General features: G+C 51.0%; 9 protein-coding genes across 9 annotated transcripts; 6 read left to right on the top strand and 3 right to left on the bottom strand.

Moving 5' to 3' along the window:
- Positions 1-159: 159 nt before the first annotated feature.
- AUEXF2481DRAFT_3086 (uncharacterized protein) lies at positions 160-1275 on the top strand (the record flags this gene model as incomplete). The annotated part of the gene is made up of 1 exon (XM_013490199.1): positions 160-1275. The coding sequence occupies one exon, from the start codon at positions 160-162 to the stop codon at positions 1273-1275; it is 1116 nt and encodes a 371-aa protein (XP_013345653.1).
- An 881-nt stretch (positions 1276-2156) lies between these two features.
- AUEXF2481DRAFT_3085 (uncharacterized protein) lies at positions 2157-2651 on the top strand (the record flags this gene model as incomplete). Its single annotated transcript, XM_013490198.1, has 1 exon — positions 2157-2651. One exon carries the CDS (start codon positions 2157-2159, stop codon positions 2649-2651), a length of 495 nt encoding a protein of 164 aa, XP_013345652.1.
- A 1494-nt stretch (positions 2652-4145) lies between these two features.
- On the top strand, positions 4146-6647 carry AUEXF2481DRAFT_3084 (uncharacterized protein; the record flags this gene model as incomplete). Its single annotated transcript, XM_013490197.1, has 1 exon — positions 4146-6647. One exon carries the CDS (start codon positions 4146-4148, stop codon positions 6645-6647), a length of 2502 nt encoding a protein of 833 aa, XP_013345651.1.
- A 941-nt stretch (positions 6648-7588) lies between these two features.
- AUEXF2481DRAFT_3083 (uncharacterized protein) lies at positions 7589-9007 on the top strand (the record flags this gene model as incomplete). The annotated part of the gene is made up of 3 exons (XM_013490196.1): positions 7589-8390; positions 8446-8686; positions 8737-9007. The coding sequence occupies 3 exons, from the start codon at positions 7589-7591 to the stop codon at positions 9005-9007; spliced, it is 1314 nt and encodes a 437-aa protein (XP_013345650.1).
- A 1721-nt stretch (positions 9008-10728) lies between these two features.
- AUEXF2481DRAFT_3082 (uncharacterized protein) lies at positions 10729-11764 on the top strand (the record flags this gene model as incomplete). Its single annotated transcript, XM_013490195.1, has 2 exons — positions 10729-10974; positions 11027-11764. 2 exons carry the CDS (start codon positions 10729-10731, stop codon positions 11762-11764), a joined length of 984 nt encoding a protein of 327 aa, XP_013345649.1.
- Positions 11765-12620: 856 nt separating this feature from the next.
- Positions 12621-13929, top strand: AUEXF2481DRAFT_87046 (uncharacterized protein; the record flags this gene model as incomplete). The annotated part of the gene is made up of 2 exons (XM_013490542.1): positions 12621-13453; positions 13512-13929. 2 exons carry the CDS (start codon positions 12621-12623, stop codon positions 13927-13929), a joined length of 1251 nt encoding a protein of 416 aa, XP_013345996.1.
- A 608-nt stretch (positions 13930-14537) lies between these two features.
- Positions 14538-15747, bottom strand: AUEXF2481DRAFT_3080 (uncharacterized protein; the record flags this gene model as incomplete). The annotated part of the gene is made up of 2 exons (XM_013490194.1): positions 14538-15334; positions 15390-15747. 2 exons carry the CDS (start codon positions 15745-15747, stop codon positions 14538-14540), a joined length of 1155 nt encoding a protein of 384 aa, XP_013345648.1.
- Positions 15748-16278: 531 nt separating this feature from the next.
- Positions 16279-17568, bottom strand: AUEXF2481DRAFT_27510 (uncharacterized protein; the record flags this gene model as incomplete). Its single annotated transcript, XM_013490310.1, has 4 exons — positions 16279-16444; positions 16502-17217; positions 17281-17384; positions 17454-17568. 4 exons carry the CDS (start codon positions 17566-17568, stop codon positions 16279-16281), a joined length of 1101 nt encoding a protein of 366 aa, XP_013345764.1.
- Positions 17569-18069: 501 nt separating this feature from the next.
- On the bottom strand, positions 18070-25454 carry AUEXF2481DRAFT_63732 (uncharacterized protein; the record flags this gene model as incomplete). Its single annotated transcript, XM_013490515.1, has 5 exons — positions 18070-19547; positions 19817-19991; positions 23495-23535; positions 23586-25061; positions 25118-25454. The coding sequence occupies 5 exons, from the start codon at positions 25452-25454 to the stop codon at positions 18070-18072; spliced, it is 3507 nt and encodes a 1168-aa protein (XP_013345969.1).
- Between the last annotated feature and the right edge of the window lie 452 nt (positions 25455-25906).

Genomic DNA, 25906 nt, shown 5'->3' with positions numbered 1-25906 from the left:
AGCAGAACACGAAAATGCTTGGAAGGGGAAGATGCAGATATTGGCGGGGCAACCAGACAAACACAACTCACCTCAGGCACCAGCATAAACATTCACTGCTTCTTATATGAAAGTAGCAGCTTATCACCCTGAAAATGTGATATTAAACACACCTTCATGATGGATCTCTTCTACCTAAAACACACAGCTCTCTATCAAACATATGTGGATAAACTTGATCCAAGCAAGACCCCTGTACACTTCTCAAATCTGCCTCAGGTTGCGGAGAAGCCCTCAAACAGTGCCAATCCGAGTATGACCATCAGCGTTCGAGTTCGCCCTATGCTGGAAGACGACATAACCGCTGGCTTTCCTTGCGCCGTTTACCCGCGTCCTCGCAAACCAGGCGTCGAACACGAGACCATCGATCTCCATGATCTTTACAATCACCCAAGGAGACCTCGTCCCATCCTCAAGTCTTCGGCGCATCAGGTTCAGAAACTCTTTGATGCTAGCGCGAGCACAGCACAGGTGTATGATGAGGTTGTGCATGACCTGGTGCTCTCTGCTTCAGATGGCAAGCTCGGAACATTGTTTGCATATGGACAGACCAGTTCTGGCAAGACCTTCACAGTCACCGAGCTGCAGAAGCTTGCCATCACCGAGCTGCTAGAACGTCATACCGATCTGTACGTCACTATCGTCGAGCTAGCTGGAAAAGTAGCCTTCGACCTGCTCCACGAAAGAGAGCAAATCGCCGTCCGAGAAGATGCCTCTGGAACCACTCAACTCGTTGGAGCCATCGAACGAAAAGTCACCAACAAAGAAGAAGGTATTGAGCTATTGGAAAACGCCATGTCTTTCCGTCGCTCTGCACCCACCCTCAAGAACGACGCTTCATCACGCTCCCACTGCATCTGTCGCATCCGCATTCCACAACCCACCTCCTCCGAATCAGGTCATCTATACATGGTCGACCTTGCCGGCTCAGAAATCGCCCGCGATGTATCACAACACGGTCCTGAGCTGATGCGCGAGACAAAAGAAAACAACATCAGTCTCTCAATCCTCAAGGATTGTATCCGTCAAAGAGCATTGGCGGCTTCAAGCAAAAAGAAGGTGCATATACCCGTTCGTGGGAGCACATTGACGAAGATCTTGAAGCATGTCTTTGATCTAGAGGCCAGTCAGGAATACAAGACTGTGGTTATTGCTTGCTTGAATCCTAGTCTTGCTGATGTGTCATCGTCGAAGAATACGCTGAGGTATGCCGAATTGTTGGGCAAGATAGATTGATTACCTAGGGTAGTTATATGACCATGGGGCTTGCTTATCATAAGCTGACATATGACTCTGCACTCCCTGGATGGAGCAGCGGGTCTTCTGAGAGAGCTTGAGCGTCTTCCAGCTATCCAGCATAGGCACATGTAGCACCGACAACGAAGTTGCCTCACAAAAATCAAAATTTTACTCATCTTATCGCGACTTGCCTTTTGGGACTGCCGAGTTCCACTTTGCGACGATCAAGCTGGCAACTGCATTTAAACCTCACCATGTCTCTATCACAGCCACTTCGAGAGAAGCGCGATACGTCATTCTTGATGTCTAAGGTCGAGCGGAACCTTGCAACAAAGTAAACATATGATTAATCCTTTCTAAGGTTGGTTCGTAAGCGCTCAACACAGGTCCCAGAGGCTCGCCAGGAGGATTATAAAGTACCAATCGTCCCCGGTGTGGTTCCCATGCCCATCATTTCAACCGCCAATTCGCACAGAAAAGTCTCCCAGGTAAGACGCTGCCCAACATGGTTTAGCACGATGCTTATGGCCAACCCACAGCTGCAATCTATTTACCATGGGTCGTCATGCTGATCATATGACTTTTGAACGATCTGATCTTGATAACATTAATGACAACTAGTATTGGAAGTCAGGGGGTCTTTAAATACTCGGAGCTCCGCCCTTTCTGTCTCGAGCAGAATACATAGCAACCTGACGTGCTTTTCTTCATCACCATGGCACTGATCATGCGAAATCCTTTTCCATCGTTATCCGCAGACAACTTCATATCTCAAGGTAGCGCGGGTCGGATTCTCGCCATCCATCACAGCGAGCATTTGCTTCAAGTGCCCGAATCTATATGTATCGGGTGACCTGACGCGCTACGAAGAAAACGAAATGGACGAGAACATCGGAAACATTGAGAAAGAAAAGGCGATTTATCACCTGCTCGATTCACATCCGCATCCTAATCTCCTCTATGCTATACTCTGTATCCCCGAAGGCATCTTCATGCCTCGACTCGAAACATGCCTCGCAGCCCTCCTCGAACCACCGTCTGCCGTATCGCCCGACCGCCAGGAGCTCTGGATCCAGCAGCTGGCGAGCGCGGCCGCCTGGCTCGAAAAACTCGGTCTGGCACACGGCGACCTGCGACCCGAGAACATACTCGTCGACCGCGACGGCAACCTCAGCGTCGCCGACTTCGACGCCACGGTAGCAGTCGGATCCGAGCTGCGGCTCGCAACACTGCCGTTCACCAAAGTCGACGAAAAGTTCCAGACGCCGCCGGCCGGGCCGGAAACCGAGCAGTTTTCTATCGGGTCGTGCATCTACAACATCCGCTTCGGAAATGCACCGTTTGCTGACCTCGGGTTCGAGTCGCCCGTCTGACGCAAGATGCTCGTTTGTAGACAGTTCCCTACTACCGAGGGTGATCGCTACGGAGCTGTTATCCAAGACTGCTGGAACGGCGCTTTTGCCTCGATCGCCGCTCTAGAGACCGAAATCGCGCGGTTGACGACCGTGGGGCTGGTGCAGCGGACCACGTCTGCTCGCCGTCGTCTGTGGTACCTTCGTGCTCAGTGTTACGAGTATGTGACTAGACAGCGTCTTCTCTTGGGAGGTAGTATGGCTAAGAGACTCCAACTGCGATTTCGTTTGGTTGTATAGACTGTGATACGAGCAGGGTTGGGTTTGTTCTATAATGGCGACTGAGTCTTTCTTGTAGCAAGATTGGGGTTGCCATGTTCGTTCACTGCATGTTTCTCAAGAGTCACAGCGATACGTGAAACGAACGCACAAAGGGGGTCCCACTGCTGACCGCATGTATACTGTTGCATCGAGCCGTGGGGGTTTCGAGATTCAAGTTGCGACAGAAAACTTCCACATATGATCTCAATGTCAATCTGGAAAAAGGGAATCAGCAGTCCGGAAGGCAGCGAGCGGATATGGCAAAAAGTTGGAGGAGATGCAAAACATACAGCAGCAGGGATTCCCACGTGGTCACCCACCGTAGTACTAATCTGCCGTTCAACTGCTTATGTATGGCAGAGCGGACGGGATGCCCAGTTTTCAGCTGACTGTGGCCGTATGTGCCTGGGGGACAGAATCTTTGGTTCATGTCACAATTCATCCAGTCGTGGCATACAGCCTGCGCATCAGTGCGACGAGTCTGCCAGGTCTGATTCGCTTCGCTGAAGTTTGTCGTCGCGTCTGTCTCTGGCCGCGTCTCGCGAATGTGTGTGCGACAACTACACCAAAACTGCTTGACGTCCACGACCTGGAATCTTTGGCTCTACAACTTGCAGATAATCACCAGATTGCCACTCGCACTTGACGGTTCTTTTCGACTGATGTAGCAGTACAATGGACTTATCTCAATCTCGGCCACCCAACCCGCGTGTTTTGGCTTCCTCTGGTGGACAAGACAGCATTCAAGTCTTTCCCAAGACGGGCCGTTGAAGGTCATCAATTGGTCACATCGCGACAAGCGGAACGTCTGACTTGAGTCCGTTAGCTGCGATAGTTCTGTGGTCTCATCGCTTCCCCACATCGAGACGCCTATGGTTCTGTATACCCGATTAGGCATGGCACCCCAGCTGGTCAGCCCCCGCGTCGATCCCACCTGGTTTACGCAACCCTTAGAGAAGTCACGGCATCCAGAACAAAAGTGCAGACAATCGAAGATGGTGTTTTCTATATCTAAAGCATCTTCCCGTGGTAGGGAGGAAGGCATTCAACCCACTTTGCTCCATCATTATACCTTTGCATCATCTCTGCTCAAGACCTTCTCCTAGGCTTCTGCAAGAACATTGAGCACTAGCTTCCGATTATTAGAGCTTCAGCACCCTATTTCCTTGGGAAGTTTCCCGACCATCCACAACAATGCTCTCAAAATTGTATTCGCCACGCGTGGTCATCATCGGAGCTGGTATCGTCGGTACCAACGTGGCTGACGAGCTGGTCGCTCGAGGATGGACCAACATTACAGTGGTTGACCAAGGGCCCCTGGATATGCCAGGAGGTTCCACATCACATGCTCCCGGTCTCGTCTTCCAGACAAATGTTTGCAAGACTATGACCTTGTTTGCACGCTACACAGTCGAGAAGTTCATGGCCCTGGAAGAAGATGGTCAGAACTGCTTCAACCAGGTTGGAGGACTGGAAATCGCCACAGACGCCGCTCGTATGGCAGAATTGAAACGCAAGCATGGTTACGCACAGTCTTGGGGCATAGAGGCCCACCTCATCAGCCCTGAGGAATGTCTGGAGAAGTACCCCCTCCTCAACAAGGAGCAGGTCCACGGAGGTCTTCACATTCCCACCGACGGTCTCGCCCTTGCTGCTCGCGCTGTCCAACTCCTTATCAACCGTACCCGCAAAGCTGGTGTACAATATATCGACAAGACTCCCGTGACCGGAATCGCAAAAGCTGACGGCCATGTGACCGGTGTAGAGACACCGAATGGCGTTATCCCCGCTGACATTGTCGTCTCATGCGCTGGTTTCTGGGGTGTTGAGATCGGTGCCATGATTGGTCTTCCCATTCCTCTGCTTCCCTTGGCTCATCAATACGTCAAGACGACCTCTGTACCTGCTCTGGCAAGCCGCAACAATCCCGAGGGTGGCGCTTCCTTGCCTATCCTCCGTTACCAAGATCAAGATCTATACTACCGTGAACACGGTGATCAATATGGTATTGGATACTACGGTCACAAGCCTATGCCCGTCGTAGCCTCATCTCTGGGCGTTACTCCTGAGCATGTTGACCACAAAAACATGCCCTCCCGTCTCGAGTTCACTCGCGAGGACTTCGAGCCTGCATGGGAGCTCTCAAAGAAGTTTTTGCCTTGCATGGATGAGGTTGAGATCGAGGACGGCTTCAACGGCATCTTTTCCTTTACCCCCGATGGTGGTTCCCTCGTTGGTGAGGCACCCAACCTCGAAGGATTCTTCGTCGCCGAGGCAGTCTGGGTCACACACTCTGCAGGTATTGCTCGTGCAGTAGCTGAGGTATTGACGACTGGAAAGAGTCAGATCGATCTTGGAGCTGTCGAGCTCAACCGCTTTGAGGAAGTTCAGTTGAGCAGCTCGTACGTCAAAGAAACTTCGATGCAAAACTTTGTCGAGATTTACGACATTATGCACCCTCTGCAACCACGAGAGTCACCTCGCAACCTCCGCGTCAGCCCCTTTCACGCTCGTCAGAAGGAGCTTGGTGCTTACTTCCTGGAAGGTGGCGCATGGGAGCGACCTTATTGGTTTGAGGCCAACGAGAAGCTTGTCAAAGATCTGCCTGAGGAGTGGAAGCCCAAGGATCGCGATGCTTGGTCTTCCAGGTATTACAGTCCAATCGCTGCGGCAGAGGCGTGGAAGACTAGAACGACCGCTGCGATGTACGACATGACACCGCTTCGTCGTTTGGAAGTCTACGGACCAGGTGCTGTCGAGCTATTACAGCGAGTCAGCACTGGTGACGTTGGCAAGAAGCCTGGAGCCGTCACGTACACCCTCTTCCTTGATGGCAGAGGTGGTATCAAGAGTGATGTGACCGTCGCCAGACTTGAAGACAAGTTGTTCCAAGTCGGTTGTAACGGGCCTGTCGATCTGGTATACCTCAACAAGGAGGCCGATAAGCAGATGGAGCAAGATCCCACAAAATGGGTCACTGTTCGCGATGTTACTGCCGGAACCTGCTGTATCGGTCTTTGGGGTCCCAAGGTCAGAGAGATTATCAGCAAGGTCAGCCAAGACGACTTCTCAAGCACAGCCAAGGGTCTGCGCTACTTCCGTACCAAGCGCGCCAACATCTCTGGCATTCCTGTCACCATCATGCGATTGTCGTATGTTGGAGAGCTTGGTTGGGAGATTTATACCACGGCTGACCGCGGTCAAGCACTATGGGACGCACTCTGGGAGGCTGGTCAAGAGCAAGGAGTCATTGCGGCTGGCCGTACTGCCTTCAACGCCCTCAGACTGGAGAAGGGATACAGATCATGGGGCTCTGACATGAACACTGAGCACGACCCTTATGAGGCCGGTGTTGGCTTCGCAGTCAAAGCAGGAAAGCTAGGCTACTATGGTCAAGCAGCTCTCGAAGGGCGCTCGGTCGAGACATCGAAGAAGCGTTTACGCTGCCTGGTCGTCGATGATGGTTCCTCGGTTGTGCTTGGCAGAGAGCCTGTGTTCGTTGGCGGCAAGCCCAGCGGGTATGTTACTAGCTCTGCATTTGCCTACACCATCGGCAAGCCCATTGCTTATGCATGGTTGCCAAGCACGATCAACGAGGAGGACAAGGTTGAGATTGAGTACTTCGGCAAGAGAATCGAGGCTACGGTTACTGCCGAGCCATTGTTCGATCCTTCCATGTCACGTCTGCGTGGTTGAAGGCTTCTAGAAGGATAATGATTTATTTATAGCATAGACATGGCGCACTTTAATGATCGGGCATATATTTAGTAACGTTATTGCAACCGTTTTCCGTCGCTATTGAGACTTTGAGATGATTTGTGTGTGTGGAACAGCTTCGCACGATCAGACTAATTGGGCATGGTTTATGATGCCCGGTTTTGTTCAGAGCATGAAGCATGCTGAGTTGAGGTTCTCATGAGTCGTTTACAGTCTTGCTGCCGCCAGAGCTTGCACAAGGTATCCTATCTCTCATACTTGGAGATGTGAGCTTCACGTTGGAGATGATGGAAAGTCCTTGATGACGCATAGCACGACGACCTTACTCTTCCAGTGCCCAAATTCAACGGGATCCCAAGCAAGTTGGAGTCTCTGTCTCCCTGGTGTCAATTGAGAGATTGTATACGAGAGACGCTGTTCTATTCGAGGGACCAGCAATCAAATTTCATACAGTCCAGGGTGAGGCCTTCGGCGATTTCGGCTTTGCAGGGAGAACGTCATGACGTGGTGGTGAACAGCTTTTGGCCTACAACGTGAGCCTGGTAGCTTCAGGTGCCTGAAGAAGTCTGACATCTCGCATTCCAGAGCCATGCTTGGGTCACAGTGTGCTGGGTCCTGTATCACGCCAGTGGGTGTTTGGGAGAATCGCATGGACGGATCGGGGCATCATTCGAGGTGAGCTCGCGGGGTAGTCGCGGGGTGCAATCGGGCGTCGGACGGGAAACTGGCGGAAACACGTGAGTTGAATGGATGAGACTTCCGTAATCGGAAGTGGATATGATGACCATGTTGAGCATCGACCCTAGATCACGTAGGTGCTGCCAAAGTTTTTGTGTTATAATAGAGACAATCGGCAGCATGTGGTCGTCGTTCGTCATAAGCATATTTTTGCATTCTCTAGCGATTTCCTTCTAGCAAGCATGGCATCCGACAAGTCATACATCATCGTCGGCGCTGGCGTTTTCGGCGTTTCGACCGCGTTCCACCTCATCAAGAAGTACCCCAACGCAGACATCACTATAGTCGACCGTGATGCTTTCGACCAAGATACCCGTGTGGCCGCCTCATGGGATTGGAACAAGGTAGTCCGCGCCGACTACGACGACATCGTATACTGCAAGATGGCTCTCGAGTCACAAGACATGTTCCAGAATGATCTCCTGTGGAAGCCGTACTTCTACCAGACAGGCATCTACTGGATGTGCCGCAGCGACTACGCCCAGGAAGTCATCGACAACTACAAGAAGCTAGGCAGATCTGCCGACCTCGCAGCCGTGCCGATCGACGAGGCTCGCAAGATGTACGGTGGTCTCTTTGAGGACGCCGACTACACTGGAGTCAAGGAGGTCCTCATCAACAAGACCAGTGGCTGGGCAACTGCTGGCGAGTGTCTGATCAACATCACCCGCGAGGCACTGAGACTTGGTGTCAAGTACAAGCAGGCCGAGGTCGCCTCGCTACTGCTCGACAACGGCCGCTGTGCTGGCATCAAGACCGGCGCTGGCGAGACTTTGACTGCAAAGCACACGCTTCTCTGTACTGGAGCATACACACCGAAACTGCTTGAGTACTGCGCTCAAGCAAGCGGCAACAATGAACTTTGTGCTGGCGATAGAATTGTTGCTGGCGGTATCACCACTGGTATGACAAGGCTTGACGAGGAGTCTTACCGCAGATTTGCTTCCATGCCTGTCGGTGTGCAAGGCTACACTGCTGAAGCAGGTAAGATTGGAGCCCCACCCGTGTCATCGCGACTAGCGGCTAACCAATGTGACAGGACCTTTCATCGGCAGTCTGCCACCAACCAGGGATAGAGAACTCAAGTGGTGGGGTCAGAAGATTTTCAAGAACGACACAGAAGTCTTGCCTGGACGCATCGTTTCTGCACCACCGGCCAAGCGGGACTATGGCCAGTGGGACGTCTCAAGTAAGCTGAAGGAGGACATCGATTACGCCAACCACGTATTCTACGGAAAGAACTCTGCACACTGGAACATGGAGAAACATCGTATTTGCTGGTAAGTCGTTCGACCACTTAGTACTAGCTCCGACCACTGACACTTTCTAGGGATGCTTTTACATCCAGCTCAGACTTTATCATCTCACCACACACCGCCGCCAAGGGTCTCTACGTCGCAACATGTGGCAACTTCCACGGCTGGAAGTTCTTCCCAGTGCTAGGCAAGTACATTATCTCCATGTTGGAGGGCACATTGGAGCCTGAACTGTGTGAGAAGTGGGGCTGGGACAGAGAACGTCCTGATCCCAAGTTCTTTGCCGACTTCCCAAGACATGACATGAAGGATTTGTTGGATCCTGTCAGAACCGCCAAGCTATAATACACCACTTCGACAGCTTAATATATATGAGGAAACGCATTTCAACCTTTCATCCGGTCTTCGCGAGGGACAATGCATGGTGATAGAAGCAAAAGTGAACTGGATATTCTATATCTTCTGCGCGACACAATCCGAGAGCAACCCCAGCGACCTTAGCCGAATTTTGCAACCAATTCGTTCCAGGCGGCCGATCGATCGAAGTCACAGCAAAAGCGAATAACCTGAGCAGCGACAGGAAGAGGATGCACCTGCGTATCTGCAGCCACGGCTTTCAAGTCACGGGTAGGGCTGCATACGAACAACAGTGACGCCAACCCTGCGTGTCAGTGGAAGGGCGACTTAAGCGCATCGATGGGTTTCCTCATCACGGAAGATCTTTGCACGTACCATTAGAGAGCGATCTATATCTCGTGTGTTAAGCTGATTGACGCAGGAAGTCATGCAGATTGAGCGATATCTCTCAGGAGCCTATTTAGAGCATGATATCCAAACATAAGCCGTGCGTTTCCACAGCAAGATTCAAGCAGGAGCATTCAACAAAAGAAACTACGCCCGACCCTTCCGATAAGCTAGTTTCTAGCGATGAGGCAATGCGAGTCTGCGATCCCGATAACCTGCGACGCTACCCTGCCACCACATATCTTTGGCCGTTAACATTCTCATCGGAACAATCGAGTGCGATGTAACCCATCGAACTTGGTTCTGCAAAATCACAATCAAGGTCGAGTATCCTAAGAGTTGGCGTTCATGCTAGATGTGGAGGACCAGAGTGGTCAGCAAAAGCTGCCACACTGGCTACGACCACAGCACACGAACAGTTTGCTCTGCTCCCACAGCGATGAAATGGATGGATCTTACAGGATTGGACAAAACAGCTTGTTTTAGCGTACTCAAGCATACAGCTGATATTTCATGTTTCGAGGAGGCATCTTTGTGCTTAGAATTCGAGACCACCCTGGCGAGTCGCTGTCAAGATAAGCTTACAGAATGCGTCTTCCCAATTTGGTTGCGAGTTCCCCAAACCTAGATTGTGGTTTCCTCCGGTATCCTTGGTTTGGACTAGTCCCGTGACTTTCCTGATTGCCGCATAGCAATTTCCCTAGGAACAGTGGACTAAAATCGGTCAGACGTTCGCACCTGCAGATTGATTGGACGATCACGATTCGTGTGTCATGATAAGGTCACCATGCAGGGACAATGAAACAACATGGTAACGGATTCGCAAACCCTGTCCTCGTACGGTAACTCACGACACATGAGGTTGTGCCCTCCTCAGATGTATCCCCCGCGTGCGTACGTACCCCGTAACGGTAAAGGCAACCATTCACCTTGCTAGATATCAACCAGGGCGATCTCTTCAAGAAGACGAATCGGGTACTCTTCTACAGAGAGTGGTAGCATATCATTGATCCATCATCTACCTTCCAGTCATCTCCGGACTTCTGAAGACCATTTCACCATTATCTCCTGCCTTTAGTCACATAAAACCACGCCAGAAAAATGTCCGCAGCAGCCCCACAACAACCCAAGCCTTGGGCATGGACACCTTTGATTGAGAGTCGACCACTCTCAGAAGCAGCAGGATGGTTCGTCCCCGAATTCTTTGTCTCATTTTCGATCACCATCTTTTCTATCATGAAACCTCCAATCGACCCAACCCATGTCCGACATCGCGTCCCACTTTTAGCAAATGATTTCTAAATCGCAGAAGTAGAGTCTTCATGAAACTCGACAACCTACAGCCATCCGGCTCGTTCAAGTCCAGAGGTGTTGGCAACTACGTTCTCCAACGAGCCGCCGAGCGTATCTCTACATCTGGTGTCCCATTGTCAACACACTTCTATGCCGCGTCAGGCGGCAATGCAGGTATCGCTTGTGTTCACGCCGCTAGCACACTTGGGTACCCTGCTACTGTGGTAGTACCTAAGAGCGCTAAGCCAGTCATGATTGCGAAGATTTGGGCCATGGTATGGTTGTTCCCATCTTGTCATCGCGGCATGTGACTAATACAAGAGATAGGGTGTACGACAGGTCATCCAGCACGGGTCAACGATTGCTGAAGCACAGGAGTACATTCTCAACACTCTTCTACCTGCTGATCCTACCGGCGTCTTCGTCCCACCATTCGATCATCAAGACATCTGGGATGGCAATGCAACTGTCATGCAGGAAATCGCTTCTCAGCTAGGCGATAAACCTGATGTCGTTATATGCAGTGTCGGCGGAGGAGGTCTGTTGAACGGTATCATGCAAGAGATTGACCACAGGAAATGGAGCAACGACGTGCAAGTCCTCGCCATGGAGACCAAGGGAGCGGACTCTCTAGGTCAAAGTCTGGACGCTGGTCACATCATCACTCTTCCGAGAATCACATCACAGGCTACGAGTCTTGGTGTCGTCAGAGTTGCTGACAAGACTTTCGAATATGCACAGAGGCCCAACGTAACTAGTGTTGTCCTCACCGACGAAGAAGCTGCCAAGGGATGTTGCTTGTTGGCCGAGCACGAAAGAATGATGGTCGAGCTCACCGTGGGAGTCAATGTCCCAGTGTGTTTCGATGGGTACTTACAGAGACTCTTGGCTTCGAAGAAGACGATCACAAAGGACAGCAAGGTGGTTCTTGTTGTTTGTGGTGGTAACGACATCTCACTCGACATGCTCATGGCCTGGCGTATGGCTATGGTTGGCAGTGAGACTGTTCAGGACCACACTACATCATTGCCTGCAAGGGTCGGAGCCACTGGAGTGACGGCTTGAAGGACTGATTTTATGATCAAGCGGATGTGGTTGGATCCTGCCACACAGATTAATGGGTTTATGCATGTTTTTGGTTTTGGTTACATACGGCTATCAAATTGAATTTGCTCTACTGCACGGATATCTCTATCACCTAGATCATATGCGTAAGAACGGTGACAAGATAACAAGGTGGACGCGATTTTGGTACATCGACACATAGATAGCGAGCATAGCACGTGAACACTTTCTGAGCCTCATCGGGTGCGATTCATCAAGACCGCATCGAAGCCCACAATCTTGATTTCGGTCCTTCTTCTTTCTCACGTCGGTTGGTCTCATCATCCACATATCGCAGACCGCCAGACTGAGTTGGGCCTGACTTCCCTACCACATGAGGTCGTTGCCAAGATCTTCAGCCATGGATTAAAGTTGAGCCTGCTCAAAGGGTCTGGCTGTTGGGCCGACCCCGGATGGATTCGCATACCCTTTTGGGTCAGTATGCACATTGATCGCCACCATCGAGATTGCGATAGCGCTACACAAGCTCGGTGTATCTTCTTGGTCGCGCTCACAAAGTGCGACTAATCTTGGGTAACGAATCCTGCTTTCATCAGCTAATGATTACGCAAATCGAGCATTTGTCTCGAGTGCGCTGGCTAGCATGAGCGAAAGAATGCTCAGCGTAGGCCTACCCCACGGGGCTCTATAGACCGTGTTGACGAGGTGCTCTCGTCCATATAATTGAGTATCGGTCGAACTTGAGTTGTGTTCTTCCCTTTTCATCTTCAACTTTGAATATTGTTTTCATCCCTCTACCTCTGTCGAGTGTTGCTTTATCCCCTTGCAATCTCTACAACCTTTGATAATATTTACAATGACCTCCTTCCTGAGTTACTTCAACCGCAGAGATAGTGGCAACACAACGAAACCTGCTATCGACAAGCCTCAGCCTGTGAGAGCACTTCCTGCATCATGGTACACATCCGCCGACATGTACGAGCTTGAGCGTCGTGCTATCTTCTCCAAGCGCTGGCTTCTTATCACACACAAGCTTCGTCTTACCAAGCCTGGTGACTTCCTTCGCTATGATGTCGCTGGTTTCCAGTTCGTTCTTGCCCGTGACCGTCAGGACAACATCAACGGTTTCCACAACATTTGCCGACACAGAGCATACCCCGTCGTTGAGAAGCAGGAGGGTTCAGCACGCATCTTCGCTTGCAGATACCACGGATGGTCATACGGTCTGAACGGAAAGCTCGCAAAGGCACCGAACTACCAGGAGCTCGAAGGCTTCGATAAGGAGGCGAACGGTCTTTTGCCAATCCACGTTCATGTCGACAAGAATGGTTTCGTCTGGGTGAACATGGACGCGAAAGAGGAGCCCGAGATTGCCTGGGAAGACAACTTTGATGGTGTCGATGTCCAGGAGCGCTACCAACAATTCGACTTTGAAAACTATCAGTTCGACCATAAGTGGGAGATGGATGGTCCTTACAACTGGAAGATTTTGGCCGACAACTACAACGAGTGTTACCACTGCCCGACGACACACCCCGACATTCCAGCTTTGGCAGATCTTGAGGCATACTACGTCAACACAACAGCAAATCACATTCAACACGAGGTCGCAAGTCGACCGGACCAGGTTGCCGCTGGTATGACAGTGGTGCCGACATACTACTTCCCCAACGCCTCTGTCAACGCAACGTAAGCACTTCCCCTCGGCAGTGTCACCTCATGAGTTTAGACTAACATGAGAATCCAGACCAAACTTCTTCTTCATGCAAAGATTCGTTCCTCACGCAGCTGGCAAGGCCACCATGAGCTACGAAGTCTACCGCCACAAGAACGCCACAGACGAGGACTTCGACAAGATCAACCAAATGTACAAGCGCATCATGTCAGAAGACAAAGTACTGTGCGATGCCGCACAAAAGAACGTCAACGCCGGTGTCTTTGTCAGCGGTCTCATGCACCCCAGAATGGAGAAGGGTCCTCTGTACTTCCAGAAGCTTTGCAGAGAGGCAGTGACGGAACACCATGACTTGGAGAAGGCTGCTGGCGGCAAGATCCACCCCGCCAGACAACAAATGTCGCAAGCTGAGATTCAGAGTGAGAAGGATATGGACTTCTGCTCTGGCTTGGCTTGTGGAGAGGAACAGCAGGAGGCATTGGCTTGGTGAAAGAGTCTAGAAGGGGTTTCGTGGTTCAAAGAATGATACACATGCATAGCGTAACGACTTTTGGTCTGATTTAGATATGAGCGATTTGACCCTAATTGAATGGTTTGACTTCTCTATCTTATCGCTCCAACCTTCATCATCGTGATTGTTGAGTGTGACGAGACATCATTGTCCCCTTTTCCTTTGCACTTCTCAAGCACATCAACATGATCCACCTATCCCGTGTATTTGAACAGCGCAACGCCATACAAATCCCTACACAACTATGAGACGAACACATAGGGCAGTGCTTGTCTAGAAAAGGCTGTACCGTCATCGCAATAGACATTGACGACGCATCTCCGATCGATGACAATCTCAGCATCAGCTAATTTTCTCACGAGTGGTATGAGAGGTAAGGGTCTTACGGAAGAAAGAGAGCATCGATCACTACGAGCACACATCCTTTGGAGGGATGAGCAAAATTCATGGAGTAGCCATCGGAAATGCAAGACGATTTTCGACATTGATATTGATGCTTGTGGAAATGTTTCCAACGGCAATGATGCGACACACCAATTGAATTGGAAGGAGCTTGACGTAAGCGTGGTTCCGTTACGACAGTCGTTCTATTCAGAGTTGCGAACTGCACCTGTCCGAGCAGCTTCTTCACTACCCTCAGTCTGGGCTCCAAGAAGTGCACTCTCTTCATCCACAACTTTCTTCTTAGGTACAACTCCTGCAGAAGCCGTCTTCGACTTTTGCAAAGCAGACCAAAGCGTACTGGCAATAACAACAGCACCTCCAATACATGACCAGAAGCCAGGGAAAACACCCCAGATAGCCCAGTCGAACGCGAGTGCAAATAGGATGCCTGTGTATAGCATACTGGTCGCCTTGCTGGTTCTGTCAAGTTGTAATCCAGCGGTGAGGAGGAATTGCAGGACAAAGCCCAGGACACCGAGGAGTGATAGGAGCAGCCACTCACGGGCGCCGTGAGGCATGGTAAATCCCATTCCCGGAAGTACAAGTAGAGCACCAGCAGAGCCAATAGTGCTGATCAAGGCGAAATAGTTGACTGAAATCAGTGCATGTGCGCGAGAGCCAATAACACGAATCAGCGTGTATGCAGCAGAAGCACCAAGAACACCAATGACAGATACGAAGATTGCGAGGAGACGCTGTCCAGAAGAGACCTCGTCGATCTTGTTCGGCTTATGCGGAAGTTCAATGTCATCGTCGACTCTGCCGAAGATGGCTGCTGGATGGGCAATGATGACAACGCCCAACAACGCGATCACTCCAGCGAGAAATTCGGTTCTGCTAAAAGTCTGTCCAAGGAATATCGAACAGGCCCACGCTGTGATGATTGGTACCAGGAAGCGGAAGACTGTTGCTTCGGCCAGAGGAAGATAGTGGACGGAATCTAGTTTGGTCTACATGAGTTTGTGAATCTGGATTTGGACATCGAGATTTCTTACAATAAAGACAGAACAATCCAAAGAACCCGGCCAGGGCTCGCAAAATCAGCCAGCCTCTAACAGATGGCGCTCCAAGAGGAAAATCGGGTACTTTTGTGCACCACATATAAATGCTACTAAGCAGAGCTGTGATACTCATACGAGCAAAGATAACCTGGAAAGGGTGCATACCATGTCCTCCTTGCTGCAGAAATCGGACAATGGCATCCATAGTTGAACCAGTCGCTTGAGCAAGCAAAATCAGAAAGACGCCCTTGTTGTTGCGCCACACTTTTTGCAAGGCGTTCGGCTTGGTCTCAGAGCCATTACTAGATGAACTCGAGAGGCTTTCTCCATGATTCTGCTCATTTCCAGACATTTTGGATGTAAAATGCTGTCGTGAGAAAGTTCATGTTGAATGTTGTGTCGGTGAAGGTGAAGTTTTATAGCGCACGGACGGAGTCCTCTCCTTTGCCCAAACCGGCAGGTTCACCCGGCATACAGTCATACTGCAAACACACCTTCTTGTTCATGTAACCAAAATCTTCGACAAATCGGTCAGTACGCTTGCTCGTCGAGGTCAATCAGACGTGTCGCGCAGATGACGTCTGTCACATCAAGCATGTACTAGAGCTTGCCGCCCTTCCCGGATCGCGTGACACAGTGCAAGAAGTCTCCAAACATGCTGTCCGGCAGGCTATGAGAAAAAATGCAGAGCAGCTTCTTGCTCATGTTCTTGATGAGGGAGCTTCGGCCCCCCTCGTCTTCTCATCTTCCTTGTACTGGAGGTTTACTACAACAACGGTGGAGTACTTCGAGCGACGAGCTTGGTCGCTGTTGCCATTAACTTGTTTACATGATTTTATGACATTGATGTAGCAACTGTGCAAGCACATCCATCGTTCCTGCCTTAGTACAATCCAAAGTCTCTCTTGACCTCACGACCCTCAGCTTGCAGCGTAACCTTGAACAACTTGTGCTCGTTGAAGATATACATGCCATCAGGCACGAAAGCAAAGTTTGCAGCTCCACCACTGACTGCGAAGATACCGAGCAAGACACCTTCAGGGTTCCATCTAATATTGATCAGCTTATGTGTTCTGGAGAGAATTCGAGGTGACAGGAGGACTTACACATGAACACCGTCTCCACAACCAGCATACACATTACCCATAGTATCGCAATGAATACCATCAGGAAGGCCGATATCAGAGTAAGCAAACAACTGCTTGTTCTCCAATCTCTTGCCATCAGCAGTGATATCGTAGCGGTAAATTGTCGAAGGCATAGTCAAGTTATCCTTGTTAGGGAAAGTGTGAACAGCCGTATCGGTGATATACACATGCTTGAAGTCAGGCGACAGCTCAATACCATTGGGTGCAACTGCATCATCAGCAACTGCTTGTACCACACCAGTTTTGGGCTCAAAGCGGTAGGCTTGGTACTTGATGACAGGAGCAGGGCGGAAGTATTGCCAGTATCCGTATGGGACGTCTGTGAACCAGAGATCACCAGTCACGGGATGCTGCTTAACATCGTTGATGGAAGTAAAGTTGCGGCCGAGGAAGTTGTTGAGCAGGACTTGACTCTTGTTGGTTGCTGGATCTACGAGGACCAATTGGGCAGGGTTGACCAAATCGCCTTCGTCGCAGAAGACGATTTGTTGGCCTTTGCTGCTGTTCCAAGGTGTGCCTACGGGGTAGAATGCAGATGCACCATTGGCCTCTGCCAACTGCTCGTAGCGAATAGACTCAATGCTGTTGTTGCCGCTGATATCAATGGCGGTAACATTGATCGGATTGCTGAAGTTGAATTGCCAGTTGCTTGTAGCATAGAGCTTGCCAGTTGCCTAACAGAGACGTCAGTCAAGATCGGCGACGATACATTACTAAAGGAGAACCACTGCACATACAATATTATACACGCCACTTTCGTGGAACGGTTGATAGTCATTGTACTCGCCGACCAATTGCTGCGAGACATTGGGTCCTAGAATATCGGTGACGAAAGATTCGTCTGTTGGAAGAGAGCTGTCAGTAAACCTACTATACCTCGGCTCTCAAGTCTGGAGCATCCTCTACTCACTGTATGATAAGAAAGAGACATAGTCCGTCGATGCATTAGCAACAGCATACAGCTCCTGCGCATACGGAATGCTCGTCGCCAGACTCAGCAAGTTGACGTTTGTAATATTGACCATCTTGGATATCTGATTTTACACTGAGAAGCCGTCATTTCCATGGTGAGGAGCCGCCCTTCTTATATTCGGACTCAATTGATTAGTCCGTAGGTACAAAAAAGATCGACCAAGCACTGCCGTCTGATGCCCCTCCTTGGTATGACGCTCTTGCTGTATTAGCCTAAAACCTTAAATGGCATTGATGCTCATGCGTTAACCTGAATAGCCGATGTTGACATGTGCTCGGCCGCGAAGTCGGACAGACATCCCAAGACATTTCTTAGAGTGCCCAAGGCATTGATCAAGCAAAGAAAAGCGATGCCAAGTTCACATACGAATTGTTGAGGTTTGAAGTGTAGTGGTTTTCTGATACGAAGAAACTCAAAAATCTAAGAAACGCCGAAAGGGCCAATATTGAAACAAATCCTGTAATCCTCGCTCCCGCCTTGTAATGTGCACCCATTTGTATTTATGAAAAGGTTGAAGGTGTGTATTGAACCAGCGACCATGTAGACAAGATTTTTACAGAGGACGACCGCCAACGAAGTCAGCCCAGGGGCGGACCTCGGAGGGGATACCCTCAGCCTTGGGAAGCTTCTCGCTCATGCACTGAGCGAAGAGGACAGCAGTCTTGGTCTCCATGAAGAGAGGGACACCAAAGTCGACAGCGTTACGGCGCATAACGTAGTCCTCATCGATGAGACTGCTAGCACGGACCTTTGCCAAGTTGAAGACACCACGGATGTCGTACTTCTCGAAGACCTCACGGAGAGCACGCTTGTCCTCCTTGGGGAACTCAATGACCTCAACCTTGACGCTACCGTCCTTGGAGTTGTTCTCGAGGTGCTGCTTGACGGACTCGTTAGCAGCGAAGAGCTTGTAGCCGAGAGGGTTGACGAAGTCGACAATCTTGGCAAGGTCGGGGTTGTTGATGTCTCCACCGAAGAGAAGACCCTCACCGGGCTGGGGAACGCGGAAGTTCATGGCAGACTGAGCGGCAGTCCAGTAGGCCTCAACAAGGTCTCTACCGAAGCAGGCCATTTCACCAGTAGAAGACATCTCGACACCGAGGTAAGGATCGGCACCAGCAAGACGAGTCCAGGAGAACTGAGGAACCTTGACAGCGAGATAGTCACGCTTCTGTGCCATGAGATCCACAGGCTCAGGGACATCGGTGCTGGTGAGAGCACGGGTAGCGACATCAATGAAGTTGGTACCGAGGACCTTAGAGACGAAGGGGAATGAACGAGAAGCGCGGAGGTTGCACTCAATGACCTTGAGGGAGGATTCACCACCGTTGGGAGAGTCGGCGTCGATGATTTGCATGTTGAAGGGACCGGTAATCTTCCATGCCTTGGCAACCTTGTCGGCGATAACCTTAACACGCTTGATTGTGCTCTCAGAGAGCTTGGCGGGAGGAAGAACGAGAGAAGCATCACCGGAGTGGACACCAGCGTTTTCAATGTGCTCACTGACGGCGTGGACGAGAACCTTGCCGTCATGGGCAACAGCGTCAACATCGATTTCGCGAGCGCCTTCGATGAATTGAGTGATGACAACGGGGTGATCAGGGCTGACTTCAGCGGCGGCATTGAGCTTCTCCTGGAGCTCACTCTCAGAGCGAATGACAGTCATAGCAGCACCGGACAGGACGTAAGAGGGTCTGACGAGAACGGGGTATCCGACTTTGTTGGCGAACTGCTGGGCTTCGGCGTATGAAGTAAGTTCGCTCCAAGCAGGCTGGTCGACACCGATAGAGTCGAGGATGGAAGAGAATTGTTGACGATCTTCAGCCTTGTCAATGTCCTTGGGATCGGTACCGAGGACCTTGGCCTTGCCGCTCTCCTGGAGCTTGAGGGCCATGTTCTGAGGGAGCTGACCACCGACAGAAACAACGACACCTGAGGCAGTCTCGAGTTCGTAGATGTCCATGACACGTTCGTAAGAGAGTTCTTCAAAGTAGAGCTTGTCGGCAACATCGAAGTCTGTCGAGTACGTCTCTGCAAATTTGAGAGTCAGCGATGTGTTCCGATGTATCTTCTCCGATGCTATTATCCGTCACGCATGCAGCTGCGTCAATGCAGAGTACAATTTAAAGCCGAGACAATGTCCAAGGAGAGTCGTCGCTTATGGCTTCTCTTGAGGAATTGTTCAATCTGGAAATTGACTATGTCTTACTACAGCTCATCCAAAACCTTGACACCCTCCGAAGAGAGAGCGAAGATAGCAGATCCTAGCACATGGGGGAGGGAGTAGTTGCTATACATACCTGGGTTGTAGTTGATCATGACAGTCTTCTTGCCTTGCTTTTTCAATCCGAGAGTTGCATTGACAGCGCACCAATCGAACTCGACCGAGCTTCCAATACGGTAGACACCAGATCCGAGAACGAGGACACCATGGTCGTTGAAGTCAACATCGTGGGTAGAAGCGTTGTATGTCGTCTTGAAAGTAAAGGTCAGTAACGGCTACAATGTGTGAAAGAAACAGCAGTAGTGAAGTCATGTTAGTTAGGATACTATATAGCGAGGCCTGAAAAAGGTAGGTCTGCCAAATAGTCATGCATCAAGTCCTAGTGAGATACTCCAGCAACGGCGCCAAGGTTAAGTGCAGCCTGGTAGAGATGCAAAGTTAAGAGTCACTACCAACCCTCCATAGACAGATCAGAGAAAGTTGAACGCCGTCCGGCCAACAACGACGGTCAAGCTCAGAGAACGTCGTGCCTTCAATCAAGCTCAATGACGATACGGTCAGGTGGAGCTGGAGCTTGAGCGTGAGTTTCAGCTTCAGCTTCAGCTTCAGCCTCGGCCTCGGCCTCGGCCTCGGCAGCCAACATCTCGTTGTACTCGACGCACTTCCAGACGTGCTTCTTCGACTTCTCTGTGTGGTCGGTGTAGCTGCTCTTCCTGTCCGTGCCATAGCAACACGGATAGCACTTGAACTTGAACTTTTCTATGTTCTCACCAGCGAGCTTTCTCTTGTGCTTCGCGGTAGCGTTGTGCTCGTCAAGGTCGCTCTGGCTGTGGCAAGGGGTGTTGCAAAGTGCGCAATAGAAGAGGCGGTCGTTGTATGCTTGAGCTCTCGATTCGTGTTGGTGAACTCGGAGGTGGTCCTTGTTGCGAGATCTCCATGCGGCGGTCCTTGCGAGACCCAGAAGTCTGTTGCGTTCCTTCTTTTGGGCATCCAGCTCCTCGATATCCTTGGCGGTCAGATCGAAGTCACCAGCACACTTCTCGCTCAAGCAACAGTGAGTACAGAGTCTATCGTACTCAAGTTCGTGGCGTGACCAGAGGCAGAGGAATGCCATGTGAGGGTACTTGTCTGGGTAACTTCTCAAGGTCGAAAAGTTGAATGTGAAGGTGGCCTCGAAGGCGAGGAAGAGAAGACGAGTGCGGGCTCTGAGGTGTGGCGCAGGAATGGACGTCGTCCAAGCAAGCAGGCCCTTGTGAACGATGATGAAGCCTTCAGCGAGAGCGGCCTTGACCAGCACAGGCAACAGGGGATGGTCCGGATCATCATAGACATCAAGTCTGGCGTCGCCGCCGTCGATGGAGTCCGTTCCGCTGCCAAAGTAAACTCGAGACATGCGGCCAGGCTTCTTCATGACGATGGCATAGTCAATCCATCCACCAAATGTCTTGGTTGGTAGGCCCATGAAGAATTCGATGGTAGGAGGACGGGGGCTCTTCATTGTGTCCCCGAGAGTGGGTGCGAAGTTTAGTGGAACCGCCGAGGCGAAGTCTTGGAGGTCAGAGTAGTCGGTAATGATTCGACCATAGAGATCATTCTGATGACGTTCTGGGAGCGTATTGAGGCATTCCCAGGTCAAGGAGAGAACGAAGTCTTCGGTCTCGACATCGTCAGGACCAAGAAGGCGGTCAATATCCATGGGGTCGAAGACTGATGACATGTTGAGAGAAACAGCCAAGTTTGTCCGTGGGCAAATCTGGTGTGATGAGGTCGCCGTTCGGGAGCCAGTAGAGGTACTTGAGAGTCACTCTCGAAGGTCAGTTTGAGTCAGTTGGACGTGGTCCGAACTTGACTTACAACAAGGCGACCAAGACCAAATGAGCGAGTTGACACTCAGTGTCAGGTTGAGGTGCGGTCAAGATTAACCGGTGTGATTGAGGTCACCGTTCGGGAACCAGTAAGAGAACTTGGGAGTCACTCTCAAAGGTCAGCTTCAGGTCAAGTTGGACGCTGTCCGAACTTGACTTACACGACGCTAGCGCTCAAGCCGAAAGGTAACGCAGTGAGTGGTGATGGTGCCGGGCTTAGCAAGATCGATGAAGTTTGTCCACGGACAAAGTGCTGATGATTGAGGGCTTGGGAAGCGCTCTCGCAGGTCAGGCGAAGTTGGACGCTGTTCGACCTTGGCCCAGGAGATGCTCACGGTCAAGCCGAAGGAGTGACTCGATGACAGTTGATGCTGCCGAAGTTGACAGACACGATGAGGTTGTCAAAGAACAGGTGGAGAACTTGACGCTGAAAGGCGAAAAGCTCAGGTGCGAGGAGCAGGCAGCAGCGACGAAAGCAGCCGAAATTGTCCGCGGACAGATTGACGCGCGTGCGGCCGACAAGCTGAGGCAGGTGGTGTTTGGTAGCTCCTTCCTCAAATTTGGCATGCGACGAGAGTCGAAAATTGCCTTGGTCTCCACGACCCCCGCCGCCGCCAAATTGGAGTGGGATGTCGCTGGGAGGATTAGCTTAGAGAAAAGCGAGCTTATACAGCTGTTTTCAACAGCCTCTCCGAGTGCAATCACAGGCTCAATTCAGATGCAGCGAGGCAGAGACTTGAAAGCACGAGCGAACTCAGGAGGAGATGGCACGGTTACTTCCTTCTCGAGATGGCAAGTCTGAGATAGCCATTTGAAAGCCGAGTCTGACATAGCCGTTTGGAGACTGCGCTGACAGGGTGCTATTTTTCGATCCAGGGATCAAAAAATTCTCACCAAAATGGGAGTGGGATGTAGTGGAGAGGGTTGCTTTGGAAGAAAAGAGGGCTTATATAGCCGACTTTCACAAGCGTCTCCCGCCCTTTACCACAGACCCGACGAGCTGCTGCGCGGCACGAGCATACCACAGGAAAGCACGTTCACCGAGAGAGCCTAATGATCGAGCTGATCAACGAGGCAGGTGCGCGCATAGGCCGTCACATGCTCTGCAACCTTCTTGCACGTGGAAGGTGCGATCATAATGGCGACAGCTACGAGGTAGTCCGTTGCCAGCCTAGCGATCATACCCCCTTGAGGGGTGAACACAAGCGAAAGTTGGGATAAACAAATTTGTTTTCCAAGTCCTTCAATGACTGAGCAGCGAGGAGCTGGAAAAACAAATCTATTCTTCCAATATCGAAAATGCTCGATCCGTGCAGCCCGAGATGGGAGGTGCCAAGACTTCGCATGAATAGTGAGGTCGGAAAAGCTTGAGATGTAGATAACAAGCTTGGGCTTCGCTCAGTTGGCCATGTTCTTCAGTACGGCCGCCGAAGACTTGGTCTCGGAAGTGAAGATTCTTGAGGCAGACTTTGTCACAGTTGTAAAGATGATCAGACTTGACAGCGACCGCGAAGATGGTCAAGGATTCGTCTTCGCCTCTAGACGACTGACCATGACGGTTTACCCCCTGAGGGGTCACCGTCATCAAAGTGCACGTGTTGGTGCACCCCCTGGGAGGTACGCAGGTACTTCAACTTGAGATACCTTGCGAGATACAAGCACTTGCTCAAGCCTTGAGGTTGATGGTCAAGATCGTGATGCTTAGTGCTCAGCACTTGACCCCGACGATGATGGATTCCAGGTCCAGGCTCCAGTATTCAAGAATGTATAGCCGCGACGGTCAACTCACGAGGCAAACCGTCGCGGATATGGAAGTACATACCAAGTCACGTGCTTGGCTTCGCGAAGCAAAATTTTCAAACATACACAAAAGAAATGGAAGGACTTACGTAGAGATAGTTGGTCGATGCGGGAAATTCGGCCGCAAGGGCTACAAAGAGGTCAGTATAGGTATCAGAAGTTGGGTAGAAGCAAACTTACTATCAATCTTCTTGACGAAGGGAGTGATGCCAAAGTTCTTTCTGCGTGCACGGACCTCATCCTCAGTGCTGCCGACAGCCTTGGCAATCTGGATGTCAGAGAAACCTTGCTTCTTGGCCTTGTGCATAAGTTCCTTCTTGACACCGTAAAGACTGCCAATGGCTTCAAGTTCTTTAGTGGTGTCAACAATGTTCTGGATCTTGTAGAGGAACCATTTGTCGATCTTGGAGAGCTCGTGGACGCGGTCAACAGTGTAGCCTTCGTGGAACATGGCTTGACCGACAGCCAACCATCTACGGTCGGTGGGGTTTGCGAGAACATCATCGAGGTCGTCGAACTTGTCACCTTGGATACCGTGGAATTTGGGGTCAACCTGACGGATAGCCTTCTGGAAGGATTCCTCGAAGGTACGACCAATAGCCATGACTTCACCGACAGACTTCATAGCACTGCCGATATCACGCTTGACGTTCTGGAACTTGCTCAGATCCCAGCGAGGAATCTTGGTAACGATGTAGTCCAGGGAAGGCTCGAAGTTGGCAGTGGTAGTCTTGGTAACAGCGTTAGGCAGCTCGGGAAGAGTGTGGCCTAGACCAATCTTGGCGGCAGTGTAGGCGAGAGGGTAACCGGTAGCCTTGGAGGCAAGAGCAGATGAACGAGAGAGACGAGCGTTGACCTCAATGACTCTGTAGTCGAGACCATCAGGCTGAAGAGCGTATTGGACGTTACATTCGCCAACGACACCAAGATGACGGACAATCTTGATGGCAGCGGTACGGAGCATGTGGTACTCCTCGTCACTGAAAGTTTGACTGGGAGAGACGACGATACTGTCACCGGTGTGGACACCGAGAGGATCGAAGTTTTCCATGTTGCAAACGGTGATACAGTTGTCGGAGGCGTCACGAACGACCTCGTACTCGGCCTCCTTCCAGCCCTTGAGCGATTTCTCGACCAAGATCTGGGGAGACAGAGTGAGGGAACGAGCAGACAAGTTGCGGAGCTCTTCAGGGTTGTTGGCGAAACCGGAACCAAGACCACCGAGAGCATAGGCAGCACGGACAATGATGGGGTAGCCGACCTTCTCAGCGGCATCGAGAGCCTCATCGATGGTACCAACAGCGATACTCTCAGCGATGGGGATATCGATCTCCTTGAGGGCCTGAGCAAACAGGTCTCTGTCCTCACTGGTCTTCAAGGTCTGGATGCTGGTACCCAAAACTCTGACGTTGTAGCGGTCGAAGATACCCATCTCGTCCATCTTGACACCCAAGTTGAGGGCAGTCTGACCACCGAAAGACAGGAAGATACCATCGGGACGTTCCTTCTCGATAACGTAGGTAACGTACTCAGGGGTGACAGGAAGGTAGTAAATCTCATCGGCAAGAACGTGAGATGTCTGGATAGTTGCAATGTTAGGGTTGATGAGCACCGAGTGGATGCCAGCCTCCTTCAAGGCCTTGAGTGCTTGAGATCCTGCCACGTTGTCAGTCCTTGCTTCATGGTCTTGAGGCTTCGAACTCTTCACTAACCAGAGTAATCGAACTCTCCTGCCTGTCCAATGGCAAGACCACCACTGCCAATGACCAGAACCTTCTTGACATCGATCAGGTTCTGACCTCCAGCAATGGCTCCACTCTCGAGGTAAGCCTTTGCGTTGGGTGCAACTTGAGCATTGCTGGTTGCGTTGCGGACTTGTAGGAAGCGGTTGGTAGATCTCTTGGTTGCGCGTACAGCGCGGGGGTTGCTAGAAGCAAAGCTCGACTGAGTCGTCAGAGTGCGAGCAGCCAGTCTAGCGTACGTGGGCTGCTGGCTCTGACGAAGCAGGTTCGAGGCTGTCTGACCAGCCAGACGCCTGGAGAAAGCCATGGCTAGGGTTGGTGTAAAGTAAAAGTCGGTAGTTTGTAGAGATAAGAGGCCGATATCAATTGACGTTGGCCTTCCACAGGTGGTCGCTAATGTAGTCTGAGAGGTCGTTAGTTTCCAATTGCTCACATCGGCCTCAGAGCACCGACTTGCAACGCTCTTGCAGAGCTTCTAGTGCTTGCAAAAGAATGGCGTACCTTGGGAAGTGAAAACGGAGGGCGCAGTCCGCATAAGGGCGAATCGCGTGCCGACGGCAGATGAGAAGGTTGAGACTGATTGCTCAAGATGGGAGTGTGTGACAAGAGGGAAACGGTAAGAGAGCAGCGACGTCGAGTTATTTTTCACATCGGCCATGCACGGCTCTCTCGTCGATAAGGAGCACAGCTTATCACACAAGAAGCTCGAAATGCTGATTTGCAATAGTCCCCACATAGCTGCAACGTCTCCCATATCAA

Source organism: Aureobasidium subglaciale (genome assembly GCF_000721755.1).
Source record: "Aureobasidium subglaciale EXF-2481 unplaced genomic scaffold scaffold_5, whole genome shotgun sequence".
Lineage (NCBI taxonomy): Eukaryota > Fungi > Ascomycota > Dothideomycetes > Dothideales > Saccotheciaceae > Aureobasidium > Aureobasidium subglaciale.
Note: the sequence above shows the minus strand (reverse complement) of the source record. Positions and strands in the feature narration are given on the sequence as shown.